The 13,977-nt window shown below is 47.7% G+C and overlaps 1 protein-coding gene across 1 annotated transcript; it reads left to right on the top strand.

The window, feature by feature from the left end:
• The first annotated feature begins 386 nt into the window (after positions 1-386).
• iqgap3 (IQ motif containing GTPase activating protein 3) lies at positions 387-13,884 on the top strand. Its single transcript, XM_027000060.3, has 38 exons — positions 387-724; positions 1,070-1,157; positions 1,297-1,453; positions 1,655-1,732; positions 1,835-1,911; positions 2,067-2,134; positions 2,277-2,390; positions 2,616-2,794; positions 2,904-2,985; positions 3,066-3,229; positions 3,424-3,511; positions 3,707-3,870; positions 4,082-4,242; positions 4,386-4,501; positions 4,637-4,800; positions 4,891-4,981; positions 5,116-5,283; positions 5,404-5,546; positions 5,780-5,950; positions 6,140-6,223; positions 6,307-6,378; positions 6,482-6,551; positions 6,660-6,868; positions 7,009-7,161; positions 7,264-7,427; positions 7,580-7,804; positions 8,026-8,166; positions 8,424-8,508; positions 8,923-9,155; positions 9,289-9,421; positions 9,637-9,739; positions 10,016-10,163; positions 10,337-10,424; positions 10,824-11,036; positions 11,289-11,449; positions 11,594-11,722; positions 12,148-12,256; positions 12,381-13,884. Exons 1-38 carry the CDS (start codon positions 691-693, stop codon positions 12,492-12,494), a joined length of 4,941 nt encoding a protein of 1,646 aa, XP_026855861.2. The 5' UTR covers positions 387-690; the 3' UTR covers positions 12,495-13,884.
• The last annotated feature ends 93 nt before the right edge of the window (positions 13,885-13,977 follow it).

Raw genomic sequence — 13,977 nt, 5'->3', positions numbered from 1 at the left:
AGTAATGTGGGTTTTATAAAACCCATTCGTAGTTGCTAACTTAACCACCCGAGACTGATGTACCTGGTCACAGGTGCTGTCATCTTCTGTGCTGCTGACCACGTGGTTATTCGCCTGTTTCCATGGGGACAATTTAGAATTTTTTTTGCTTTCTTTAACTACATTGAAAAATTGTGAATAACAAGTGTAATTATAAGGAATATGCTATTTGTTTAATATGCAGTTTCTGGTCATCTATTTTACCTTCCATTAAGAAATTCAGTTTCTCCTAAAATGACATTTAAGTACAACACTAACCACAATTCACTGCGAATTTCAGGAGTAGCCAATGGGATTGCGGCGGGATATTCAAACTGGAAGGAAAGTAAACAGTCAAGCCACATTCATTTGACTTGTTCATACAGCAAGCAAGACAGTCGCGCAGTCTTTATTCATATTGCTCATAGTTGTACAAACGTAAACGTCTGTTTTAAACGACTTTGGTTGTCCTTTTTTTTTTTTTTTAAACACAGTAAATGCAAACTAGTTTGTTTTTGTTTGGCAGGCGTCTTCGCTTCAGCTGTAAGTTTGCTAGCTAGTTAACCTAGCTTGCTAACATTGTGTCGCGCAAAATTGAGCCAACCTGCAGCTGTTGTTATATAGAAAGTCACTTCCTATTAAGAAAAGCTCAATATCCTAAACAAAGAAGAAATGGGAGACTCCGTGGTTCCTCTGCGGTCTGGATGTAAGTAGATGATAGATAGATAGATAGATAGATAGATAGATAGATAGATAGATAGATAGATAGATAGATAGATAGATAGATAGCGGGCTTTTTGATGGTAAACGGTTACCACTGGCTGCTAACCTAGCTAGCTAAGTTAGACATACTAGCTATCTGGGTTAGATAACGCTACATGCTATCGTTCGCTATAGTGATTCCATACATGTAGCTAACTAGCTACTTTAAAGTTTCGTCGCGTCAGCACTAATTAGCTGGCTAGCTATGTGAATAAACCTGCTTCTATGTCGCTATGATTTGAGCTGTTAAACTAGGTTTTCCATAACTCTCTTGGGACTCATTTTAAAGATGAACGCCTTACTGCGGAAGAAATGGATGAGCAACGGGTCCAAAACGTGGCATACCAGTACCTGTGCCGCTTGGAAGAGGCAAAAAGGCAAGAATCTAACACCCTGTGTGCCTAGTTGGGACTTCTACTCTAATACTGTATTGTTGCTTTCCGCTGTTCCAAACCGTTTAACTTTAAAATAGTTGGGATTTTGAAATGTTGAGTTTTTACCTCACCCTTCTGTCAGGTGGATGGAAGCCTGCCTGAATGAGGAGCTCCCAGCACCAACTGAGCTGGAGGAGGCTCTGAGGAATGGAGTTCTGTTGGCTAAGCTTGGCCACTGCTTTGCTCCAAACACAGTCCCTCTGAAGAGGATCTATGACCTTGACCAGGAGCGTTACAAGGTCTGTCTAAGAAATAAAGATACACACATACAGAACCCCCCCACCACCACAGTGGCCAACACTGAAATATTTCAGTAAGAATTTTTTAAAAATGCAGACAACAGGTGACAAAGGTACTGGGGCTTGAGAATATCACATACTCACAAGTGTTTATCCACAAAACCCAAACAAATACAGCTTTCATTGTTTGTGTGTCCATAGGCTGTAGGTCTGCAGTTTCGCCATACTGATAACATCAACCATTGGAGGAATGCATTGGTGGAGATCGGCCTGCCAAATGTAAATTAGAATGAGACAGCATAGTTCTATTTGTGATATTTGTATACTCATGTTTATTTATATCTTGTGTATTTATTGTCAAATGTGATGTCTTCTTTTCAGATTTTCTACCCTGAGACCACAGACATCTATGACAAGAAGAATATGCCCCGGACTGTGTACTGTATTCATGCCCTCAGGTGGGTACCAGCTTTTCTTTTTTTTCTGCTTGAATACTTTAGTTTGATTGTGATAAATGCTTTGTCGTTCAGTGACTATTGGATCAACAGCACTGTTTTTATTAGGATCATGTTGTAATGTCCCTTATTTACTTCTGGTCTCTGTTTCTTCCCAGTCTTTACCTCTTTCGTCTGGGTCTGGCTCCACAGATCCATGACCTGTGTGGGAAAGTCAAGTTCACAGGTAGAAACCTGTTACTTGCAATGCCTGGATAACCAGACAAGATTTATTTCTTCAGCACAGTTTGACTAAAGCAGGCAGACTGGTTTATTATACTGTCAACAGCACCTATTTCTGAGTTTGTGTCGTTGCCCCCCCCCCCCAGAGGAGGAGATTAACAATATGAAGATGGAACTGGACAAATATGGTATTCAGATGCCTGCTTTCAGCAAGATTGGAGGAATCCTAGCCAATGAGCTGTCAGTGGATGAGGCTGCTGGTAAGAGCCACGGGGTCTTGTCTTACTACTGTTGAGGATGAATTGGGGTGTGTGACTGCACTTAGTTTAGAACTGACTTGGAGAAGCTTGTTAGCTAACTAACAGTAGATAGGTGGTCAAGATGAAATAATAGTGCAGGTAGGTGTGTACTACCCATTCCCACGCTGGCTAAATAACCACGTTCGTAATGCGATGCTGTCCTTGCCTAATTGCCCCTGTGTCCAGTGCACGCGGCAGTCATAGCCATCAACGAGGCAGTGGAGCGGGGCTGCGTGGAGGAGACGGCACGGGCCCTGCGAAACCCCAACGCCATGCTGTCCAGCCTGCAGGACACGCTCATGGCCGTCTACCAGGAGGTGCTACGCCAGGCCCGTGCTCAGAAGGCAGCCCACGCTTCTGCTAAAGTGAGGGAGCAGGAGCCTTCAGTTTTGGGGTTATCCTCAGCCATGCCTTAGTGTCTTAATGAAGGACTCAAAAACAGCACGTGATCCACTTTGTTCGTTATGTGTTTAGGTAAATGGCTCCATGGAGAAGGACATTTATGAAGAATATTTGACACAGAGTGAGATTCAAGAAAACATAACCAAAGTTAATGGTTAGTTACCCAACATACCAGCATCGTATTGTGTACTGGGTGTGTAGTATTGTGATGTGATGTTTGTGCTGTGTGTGTAGTGCGAGCGGCATTGGAGTGTGTGGATGAGGCTATAGAGTGTGGGGATCCCCTGGCTCTGTTGTCGGCCCTGCAGAGCCCCAGCCTGGCACTCAGAGGTCTGCTCAGAGACCACGCTGACTGGTATCTGGAGCAGCTTACATCTGACAGGGAACAAAAAGCCCTGGTGAGCACTCACTTCTCAGCACATATGGGCCCACTGTGCAGCCTGAACCACAGCCGACGGTTTAGCCGCGCAGTATAAGAGTGGCCCTCCCAAAGAGAACCGCAGTATGTGACTTAGCTTGTTATCCCTCCTGGTCTTGGAGAGACACTGGATTGTAAGAAAAGTGCTTGTGAAGGTGTTTTGTTCTCTTGCAGGATCTGGGTTGTGTGGACACTCTGGAGAGAGATGAGCTGCAGGAGGGTGTCTGTGTGGCCAACGAGGAGGCTCAGCGTTCCAAGACAAGTCCGTACAAGCCCTGCACAGCTTCAAGTTGCCCTTTTGCTGTAGCTGGGAAATGTTGCTTCAAGGTGTGTGTGTGTGTGTGTGTGTGTGTGTGTGTGTGTGTGTGTGTGTGGGTGTGTGGGTGTGTGGGTGTGTGGGTGTGTGGGTGTGTGGGTGTGTGGGTGTGTGTGTGTGGGTGTGTCTGTGGGTGTGTAGTGCTGCAGGCAGTGTCCAAAATCAACGAGGCTCTGCGTGGTGGCGAGGCGTGTCAGACGGTGCGTGCCCTGATGAACCCTGACGCCCACCTGCCAGACGTGTACCCCTTCGCCGCTGAGCTCTACCAGAGAGAGCTTGCCCCATTGCAGCAGCAGTGCCCTGAGGTGCCCTCCCAGCTTACCACACAGCATAATAATAATAATAATAATAATAATAATATATTTCCACATACTCAGCAAGGGCTGTCCAACTATAGTACTTTATTAGTGCTTGTCATATCCTACCTTCCCTATGGTTTTGTTTTTTTTATATTTATATATTTATTTATTTTGTGTATGTGTGTGTATTCTCTCCATGCTGTACTGGTGTGTGCAGGGTGAGCTGCAGCAGGAAGAGCTGTTTGTGGCTGTGGAGATGCTGTCTGCTGTGGCCCTGGTAAACCAGGCGCTGGAGGCTAAAGACACCGGCGCTTTCTGTGCTGCGCTGGTGAGCCCCGCTGCCGGCCTCGCCGACCTCGACGACAGCTTAATGCAAAGGTCAGGACTTCTATCGCAGCAGTGAGACTGTTGGCACCCCCTACCCCACTGCCTGACCTCAAACGGAAGTGCCGCTCCTGCTTGTCCGATATCTCTGCTGTGGTGAGTTGGTAGGGGTTGTACATGTGAAGCTCTGTGCTCAGGTACTTTGAGGAACTGTGGGAACCGAAGAGGAGGGCAGGCCGAGCTCTGCTCACATGGAACGAACTGCAGAGTGGACTGAACACAGTCAATACGGCAGCTCAGGATGAGCATGACCGTAAGTGCCTGTTGTGGCCTCTTTTCCTTTTAAAAAAGCTTCCCGCTCATTTTTCTCTCTCTCTTTCTGAAGCTTGGCTTGATGCGTTGTAATTGTAGCAAGCTCATGTGTCTTCCCTCTCTCCTGTGGCTGTAGAAATCCTTGCTATCGGACTGGTTAACCAGGCTCTCTGCTGCAGTGACCCTCAGAAAATCCTCGCTGCACTACTGCTACCCTCTAGTGGTTTAAAGGACGTACTGCCGCAAAATGGCAAACGCTACCACGAAGTACTGAGCCGTATGAAGAAACACAAGACAGAGGTGTGGCATGTAATCATTTTGATGTGTGTCTAGTGTCTTGGTGGACAAAACTAATATTTAATTTGCATTTCTAAATTTGTTTCTTTGCAGCTGAGTCGGGATCCTGGAGCAGAGCTGTGGTTACCTGACATTCAGGAGGGTGTGAGAGTGGCCAACCAGGACACTCAAAAAGCCCTGCAGAGTGGGTGTCTGCATGCACACTGAACCATTTCTCAGCCGTACTGTCATCCACTTAAATAATCGCAGGCCTGTCTTTTGAGTGCCTTCGCGTGGCTGTGTGCGCACCTCCTAGCTGTTCCTTCGTGTGTTTGTCAGTGTCTCTGGGCCTGGCTGCTGTCAACCAGGCTGTGAAGGAAGGGAAAGCGGCTCAGACCCTGCGAGTCCTGCGTCTGCCAGAGGTGGCGCTGCGGAGCGTGGTTGCAGAGTGCGCGGCCGGGTACCAGGCCGAGCTATCCGCTCTGCTGCGGGCCAAAGCCGCGGAGGGTCAGTCTCTCGCTCGTGTGTCCTGCATCACTGCTACTGTGCGTCTGCTCCTGACCTCCTCAGCCTAGGCCTTGCGAGACCCGTGTGTGATTGTCCAGTTTGCTGTCTGGCTGTGATCAGGTGACAACAAAAGCCCGTGGCTCAGGACCAAGGCTGCGGAAGGCAGCTGTTACTACTTCCACCTGCACAAACTGGAGGGCACCTGGGAGAGACCGCAGGGCTTCGTGCAGAACAGCGTTCTCCTCACCCACGAAGAGATACAGGTACCTGCGCCCATGACTCGTCAGAGTGGGACATTTTGCAGTGTTCACATCAAGTCCATTTTCATAAAACGGGAATGTGTAAAAATGGCAGCTCTGCCTCAGGTTGCTGAGCCCGGCCCAGCTGATCCCATGTAATCCAATTCACAGATGCATGATCATAATTTGGGTAATCACATTTAGGGTGTGGGCGCGATGGTCTCCTTCCTCCCTCGCCGCTCTGTCTCCCCCTGCAGGCGGTGTGTAGGAGTGTAACTATGGCCCACAGCCGGGAGGTGCAGTGGAAGGCCAGTGAGGTGCTGGTGCTGCAGCTGCAGGCCCGCGCTCGAGGTTTCCTCCTCAGGCAGAAACTGGCAGAGCGCCTGCACTTCCTCAACACGCAGCTACCTGCCGTCACCACCATTCAGGTGAGCGCACAGCCACCTCCGATTGTAGTAGGTGTCCGACATTTATGCAGTGCACCTCTCTGAAAATTCAGAGAATGTTTACTTTTTCAGAGTGTGCCTGTTGTGTTTCCTTTAATCCTTCATACTCTTCTGTAAGATTAGGCAAAACGACTGTGGGTTTTTGTTTTTATTTTGTTTTTCTCCATTTAGTCTCACTGGCGACGGTTTCTACAGCAGAGGGCGTACAGGAGCAGACTGGCGTACCTCTACCGAAACTGGAGAGCAGTGGTCAAGGTAAAGTCATGGATCCCTCTTTCTTTCTCGTGTTCATGAGTACATTTCTGTGCAGAGTTGCTCATGTGGCCCATCTCCCTCAGATCCAGGCCACGGTTAAGATGTGGTTGGCCCGGAGGAGATACCTGGCCCGCCAGCGCTACTTCAGACGACACGTGAGTTCCACCCTATTGCTGAGCTCAGAAACTGGCTGTAAAACGTTCTAATGCATTGAGGAAAACAGTTGTTACAATCTCGGTGTGTGATGGGGTTTACCAGGTTGGCGCCATTATAAGGATCCAGGCATTTTTCAGAGCCAATAGAGCCCGAGAAGAGTACAGGATGCTCGGTACGGCCCGTTTTCTGTGTGTCAAGAAATAAATGCAAAAAGAATGATTTCATTTTATTAGTATCATTTCGTGTGTGTGTGTGTGTGTGTTCGTTCGTTTGTGCGCAGTACACTCCAGTACTCCGCCTCTGTCTGTAGTACGGAAGTTTGCCCACCTGTTGGAGCTGGGCGATAATGATATCCGCCAGGAGGGGGAGCTGCTGCGTCTGCGGGAGGAGGTGGTGCGCACCATCCGCTCCAACCGGCAGCTGGAATCAGACCTGGACCTCATGGACCTGAAGATTGGCCTGCTGGTGCGCAACCGTGTCACGCTGCAGGTCAGAAGCCCGCAGGGAGGGGCACCGCTGGCACCGTCTGCTTCTGCATTTTGAGTGTAATTGTGCTTTTAGTGCACTTTACCAGGCACCAACAGGTCTGTCTGCTAAGGCTTTTCTGTGTGTCTGGTCTTGGGGTACAGGAGGTGGTTTCACACCACAAGAAACTCACCAAGAAGAACAAAGAAGAACTGTCTGACATGATGGCCCTGGACAAGCACAAAGGCTTGAAGTCTCTGAGCAAGGACAAGCGGGAGAAGCTCGAGGTCTACCAGCACCTCTTCTACCTGCTGCAGGTGCCGTGCTCTCTTTTTCCCCTGGATTATGCATGCTCTCCCATACTCGGGATATGGTGCTTGTGTTTGTGTTTTATATTGGTGTGTGTGTGTGTGGTGTAGACCCAGCCATCGTATCTGGCCCAGCTCATCTTCCTGATGCCACAGAATAAGAGCACCCGTTTCATGGAGACAGTCATCTTCACCCTCTTCAACTATGGCTCAGACTGCAGAGAGGCCTACCTGCTGCTGCAGCTCTTTACTGTAGCCCTGCGCCACGAGATCAAGTACAAACACACGCAACTTTTTCAGTCTCTTCTAACATGAGTTGGGAGTTACTATGCCTAATTAGTTTGAATTACATGATCTGTTTAGTGTTAGAGGCTGTTACTCCTCATGCAGCATTACGTGTGTGTGTGTGTTCGTGTGTGTGTGTCAGACTGAAGGTGGACCAGCCTCAGCAGGTGGTGACCGGCAACCCCACAGTCATAAAGATGCTGGTGAGTTTCTACCGTCACGCTCGTGGCCAGAATGCGCTGCGGGACATCCTTGAACCAGCAGTGCGTGAGGTTATACAGGACCGCACGCTCAGCATGCGCACTGACCCTGTGGAGATTTACAAAAGCTGGATCAACCAGAGCGAGAGTCAGACTGGCCACAAGAGGTCAGTACTGCACATGGAACAAACGCATGCACCTAAGCTCGGATGCACGAGTCAAGAGCATGCTACCATGTTGGGAGGTCATGACCTTCGTGTGTGTGTGTGTGTGTGGGTGTGGGTGTGGGTGTGGGTGTGGGTGTGGGTGTGTGGGTGTGGGTGTGTGGGTGTGGGTGTGTGGGTGTGGGTGTGTGTGGGTGTGTGTGTGTGTGTGTGTGTGTGTCCAGCGCCCTGCCGTACGAGGTGAGTGCAGAGCAGGCTCTGAGTCACCCAGAGGTGCAACAGCGTTTAAACATTGCCATGACCAACCTGAAGACTCTGACAGACCGTGTGCTCCACGCCATCACCAACAATGTGCACAAACTGCCGTATGTGTAGTGTACACACGTTACTTATGATCTCTTAAACATGTGCTGCTATACCAGACACATTTAGTTTTAGATAAAAATGTCTCAACAACTGAGACAAAGCAATGGAACTATCCAAGAATAGAGCTACTGGTCATTATACACTGGCAGTTAACAGCTGGACGAGAATAAAGCCAATCTCCTGCTGAAGCACTTTATCTGTGGAAGAGTATTTTTGTTCTGACACTGACTTCTGCATTTGTGCATGTGTGTGATAGGTATGGGTTACGCTACACTGCTAAAGTTCTTAGAGGCTGCCTTCATGAAAAGTTTCCTGAGGCCAGTGAAGATGACTTGTACAAGGTAAGAAGCAATTGGAGTTTAGAGACACATGGATCTGTGTGAATGTGTTCTAGCCCTTTATGCCTGAGGTTCTTGCTATCTGAAAACTGTTTGTTGAGGTGCATGTCACCGTTCCTCATATGTATGATGGGCTTTCTGTCAGTCTGCTTGTATGTGTGGGTCTGTCAGTCTGGGTGTGGCTGTGGTCAGATTTTAGGGCGTGTGTGTGTGTGTGTGTGTGTGTGTGTGTGTGTGTGTGTGTGTGTGTGTGTGTGTGTGTGTGTGTGTGTGTGTGTGTGTTATCGAAATGGGTGCAGTAAGACTAGGGTGTGTGTGTGATGTAAGATTGTAAGGATCGTGTGTGTGTGTGATTTGATATGGGAGTAGACAGATCATAGTGATTCTGTATGTGTGTGATTTTGTGACTGTGGTCAGATCGTAGGGAACCTGGTGTATTACCGCTACATGAACCCAGCGGTGGTGGCTCCTGATGGCTTTGACGTTTTGGAGTTCGGGCCAGGCTCCGCCCTGCTTCCCGACCAGCGGCGAGCACTTGGCTCTATCGCCCGCATCCTGCAGCATGGTGCAGCGCACAAGCACTTCCACGGCGACTCGGCCCACCTATGCTCCCTCAACGACTACATCACCCACACGCACGGCAAATTCAGGTGAGGGGTCCCACCATGAATGAATGCTTATGAGCGCCGGATAAAAGCTCCCGGTTATTGGATGAATGATCGTCTCATTTCGGTCTTCTCCATGGAGCGCCTGAGTTGAGTCGATCCTCCATCCCCCTCACAGGAAGTTCCTGCAGGCAGTGTGTGACGTTCCTGAGCCCGAGGAGCGCTTCAGCATGGATGAGTACTCAGAGATGGTCATCCTCAACAAACCGGTCATCTACATCTCTATGGGCGAACTCATCAACACACACAAAGTACTGCCTGTTCTTAGCCAGTCCTTATTTCTGGATCCTCCTTGCCTTTCTGTATTTGTTTCCTGACATTTGATCTTCTCAGTTATTTCTCTTAATATCGTCTCTCATATGATGTACTATTTTGTAAATGCATACCTTGATGATGAATATTTGTAAGGCTACAGTTGCATGTGATGAGAGGATGTGATGATTTTTGTGTGTGTGTGTGTGTGTAGCTCCTGCTGGAGCACCAGGACGCACTGTGTCCTGACCAGAACGCCCCTCTCCTCCTGCTGCTCAGGGACCTGGGCAAGGTGCCCTCTGTTCAGGCCCTCGTCGGTCAGTCCCCAAATATCCACCTTCCCCTTGCAACAGCTGGACTTGTTTTAAAGCATTACAGAGTGTACCATCACTGCTTGTTAAGTTTGTTACCAGTTTGCTTATTTGTCGCCCCCCCCTGCTAACTAACAAACAAGCAAGTGGAAAACGCAGTCTTGCTCATGTGTGGACCTTAAGGAAAGCTGTATTTGTTCATATACAGTAATGTTCTAACATTTATCTCCTTCATCCACTAACTCCTACTACTTATCTGATTGATATGCATCTCTGAAACAGGAGAGGGGCTTATCAACTCAGCAGACCCTAACCTGGAGCAGACGTTGGCTCAGTACAGTAAGATGGAGGTATCGCTGACTCTCACCAGCAAGTTCGATGTCTTCAAAAGCTCAGACAACAAACCGGACGCCCGAGGCATTTTGCTGAGGTACGGCCGGCGGGGCGGTGATGCTGTCTGTCTAGTTTAAGAAGCTTACTGCTTGCAGTGAGATTTTATAGAGACTTTTATAGACACACAGCATCCTCATTTCAGGCCTCATAGGGTTCATAAGCTCAGAGTGCTCTGACCATGCCCCGTTTTTATTTCCGCACGCGTTCCAGCACCAAGCAGCTGATAATCGATGTGATCAGAGCACAGCCCGGAGACACGCTGAGCGAGGTGCTCCGGTCCTCCGTCTCCGAGGATGAGGTATGGCGAGCACACATCTTCGCAGTCCTTGTGGGACTGCACCATATGGACCAGTGTAGTGGAGTGATAATATTGCCACACATATTGAGATGCGTATATTCCTGTGACCTTTCAGAACACCCACAGAACACTCCTCAGGAATGGTCGCGTGTGACCAGGATTCTCAGTGTACAATTAAAAATGGGAATCGTTAGAGGTTCCATTTGCATATTGCGGCCTATGATCTCAAAGACCCGTACTGCCACGATGATTATTAAATTATATGTGGCGCACCAAAGAATCCTTGGTGCTCTGCCCTTGCGTTTCTCTCTAGCCTTTCCTCCATGCTCTCTGCATATGCATGAGTAGAAGGTGAAACTGTGTGTGTGTGTGTGTGTGTGTGTGTGTGTGTGTGTTTAGGAGATGCAGCACGGCTGGCTGATGCAGCGCAGGGCGCAGCGGGACGCACACACCCCAGAGAAGATGAAGAGGAACCAGTCTTTAATCGCCGACAGCAACCTGACGCTGGAGGAGAAGAAGCGAAAGATCCAGCGCAGCCTGAGGAGGCTGGAAGCTCTGGGAGTGCTCACCCCACCACATTCAGACACACAGATACTGCAGCTCATCACCAAGGTGTGCATGCACGCACGCACGCACGCACATCCTTTTTAAAGAAAGGATTCTGTGTCAACAACAGTGTGTCTGTGTGGTTGGTACGTTAGCTTTAGAATGACAACTACACACAGGGCTCTGGTTTGACCTATGGTCTGTACTATGCTCAGGGTTTAGACTTAGGAAGAGAGATCTAGTTACTCGAGCACAATCTCTTCGCTTGGTCCTCCCGGGTTCCAGAGTGTCCGTGGTAACGCATACTGTTGTCTGTAGGACATCCGTCATCAGCGCCTGTACCGGCAGAGGAGGCAGGCAGAGCTGGTGAAGCTCAGAAAAACGCTGCACAGCCTGCACTGCAAGAGCTCCTTTCACTCTGAGCAGATCGACTTCTACAGCCAGTACATCTCCACCTGCCTGCACAACCTTACTGCCAGGTAACACACACCTACTCGGGCGCGTGCACACATCTACCCCCAGCACCCGTTCCAGAGAAGCCCACCAGCACAGAAGGGCGTCTAGCAGATGGTGAGTTTGTGCGTAGAAGAGGGGCTCACTGCACCGTGCCCTCTGACCCTCAGTCAGGTGAATGGGAAGAAGGCAGCAGACGGTAAAGGGAAGAAGAGCAGGCTGCCCACGCTCACCTACACGGCCGCCCGGCTCCATGAGAAGGGAGTCCTGCTGGAGATAGAGGACCTGCCCGTTACGCAGTAGGAGCACTTGAAACACATGCACACGCTGTGTGTGTGTGTGTGTGTGTGTGTGTGTGTGTGTGTGTGTGTGTGTGTGTGTGTGTGTGTGTGTGTGTGTGTGTGTGTGTGTGTGTGTGTGTGTGTGTGTGTGTGTGTGTGTGTGTGTGTGTGTTTTTAAAATCCCGAATGATTGGGACCGTATTTGTACAGCCAGTAGCAAACATCTGTTGGATGTGTCAGACACCTGGAAATATCTGTGATTTTAAAAAGCAGCAAAGTGAGATGGGTAAATTAAAAAGCTAAAGGCAAAGGGCTGAACTTTAAGGAAAGGCAAATATTTGAATCAGTGTGCCCTATTAGAGAAAGAGTGAAAGGAGTTCATGAGGATTCTGTATGTACAAGGGTCAATTACAAATGTGTATTTTGTTTGTGTGTGTGCGCAGATTTAAGAATGTGATCTTTGACATTGTACCCAGTGAGGAAGGCGGCACCTTCCTTGTTAAGGCTCGATTTTTGGGAGTGGACATGGAACGTTTCCCCTTGAAATATCAGGTAATAACAAGAGGAAGAGACTAAATATTCCCAATCCGAACACGGGTGTGATTTTCTTTTAACCGTGTGTGTGTGTGTGTGTGTGTGTGTGTGTGTGTGTGTGTGTGTGTGTGTGTGTGTGTAGGATTTGCTGCAGCTCCAGTATGAAGGTGTTGCTGTGATGAAGATGTTTGACAAGGCCAAGGTCAACGTCAATCTCCTTATTTTTCTCCTCAACAAGAAATTCTTCAAAAAGTGATTTGAAACAGTCATGGCCAAGTCATTGTACCGTGCACTCAACACATGGCTAACAGCTTGACTTTTTCACATAACACCACCATTTGGTATGGCACTTTATTAGATATTTAAATCAACAGGGAAAACCTATTTTAAGAAAAGCTTAACCAGTTTGATATCACAATCATATGATTGCAATTTTATAACCAAGCCATTATGAATTTTTGGATTGTTGATTGGAGTTGATGGTGCTCATATATATCTACTGTTTTTCTTAGCTGCTTTTATGCCTCTTTGTCTATGCCTTACTTAGAGCAGCTTGGCAGGGTTGTATTTTTACATTTAAAAATGCCAGGATTGGGTACTGTATGTAAACTGTTCTTCGACACTAAATACACTGCTATCTTTATATCCATAAAACATGTATGTTTTAATGACTATTATACTGAATCAAAAGGGCAATCTGTTATAGTTGTATCTTGTGATTTGTGTTTCGTTTTTCTGTGTATGCATCTGCTGTGTGTTTTAATATGTTTGATTGTCTCCATCCGTTCCCTCTCCTAGGCCTGGTTGGTATTTACTGTATTATTAATTGTGTGCACTTAAATAGAACACTCCGCAGTGTCCATATGCTGCTCCAGGCCAGCAGTCCTGGTGTTTTACGCCACTTAGCAGAGCTGTCCACCAAAGCTACCCACTCCTCTGCTGCACTCTAGATGGCCCTCTCTGCTGTTCCCACCAGCACAGAGCTGGGTTCAGTTGCCCACTCCTACGTGCTTACACGTTGGTGTATGATGGGCAGCCTGACTGGTCTAATGTGCGCGCACACAGGCTCAGACACCCATGTTCTCCCCAGCCTGTGCAGCCAACTCAACTGCTAATCAACAGATTTTGAGTCCCAGTACACCACTCGCTCTGACAGTTCTGGAACTCTAATTGAGCGTGGTGCGATGTGCTTTGATGGTGCTGTGGATCACTGGTGTCGAGGTCATGCAGTATTTTATTATTTTTTAATTTGAGCTCCTATAAGATGTAAATATTTTCTGTTTCCCTTTTCTGAGTTTCTTTTTCACTTTTGCTTTCTTTAATAATTCTGTTGCATATTTTATAACTGTTGCCTCTCGTCTTCTTGTACTCTAAAATATTTAAAAATAAAACTACCTACTCTTCAATATCTTGTTTCATGTTTTAATTTTTTTTAATTTTTTTTTTTTTGCATTTACCTGAAGATTTGTATTTGCATCCTAATTCATGATCGGTGATTTTTTTATTTTTATTTTTTTTTCTCCTTCAATTACTCAATTGCTCTCTTTTAGTGTTTTAGAATTCTAATTCAGTAGTGGCGAAAAAGTTGTGAATAATGGCCTGCGTGTACTCTAGTGGGGTCAGGCATCATAAATATATGGTGGTCTACTATAGCTTAAATCACTACGGCCAATAGCCACAACCATCCATTCACATCTCGCCGTGACCATCAACTTGTTCCCTCCCCTCCAGACCGAGAC

The sequence above is a fragment of the Electrophorus electricus genome, chromosome 14 (assembly GCF_041902795.1).
Source record: "Electrophorus electricus isolate QZ-2024a chromosome 14, ASM4190279v1, whole genome shotgun sequence".
NCBI lineage: Eukaryota > Metazoa > Chordata > Actinopteri > Gymnotiformes > Gymnotidae > Electrophorus > Electrophorus electricus.
This window is presented reverse-complemented; position numbering and strand designations above follow the sequence as displayed.

What these genes read in the sequence shown, in the direction of transcription:
- iqgap3 (XM_027000060.3), top strand. Translation starts at nt 691, where the DNA reads ATGGGAGACTCCGTGGTTCCTCTGCGGTCTGGAT. An exon ending in GTCAGTGGATGAGGCTGCTG is followed by an intron (nt 2,391 to 2,615) that starts GTAAGAGCCACG and finishes CCCTGTGTCCAG; the next exon opens with TGCACGCGGCAGTCATAGCC. An exon ending in TGCAGCAGCAGTGCCCTGAG is followed by an intron (nt 3,871 to 4,081) that starts GTGCCCTCCCAG and finishes TGGTGTGTGCAG; the next exon opens with GGTGAGCTGCAGCAGGAAGA.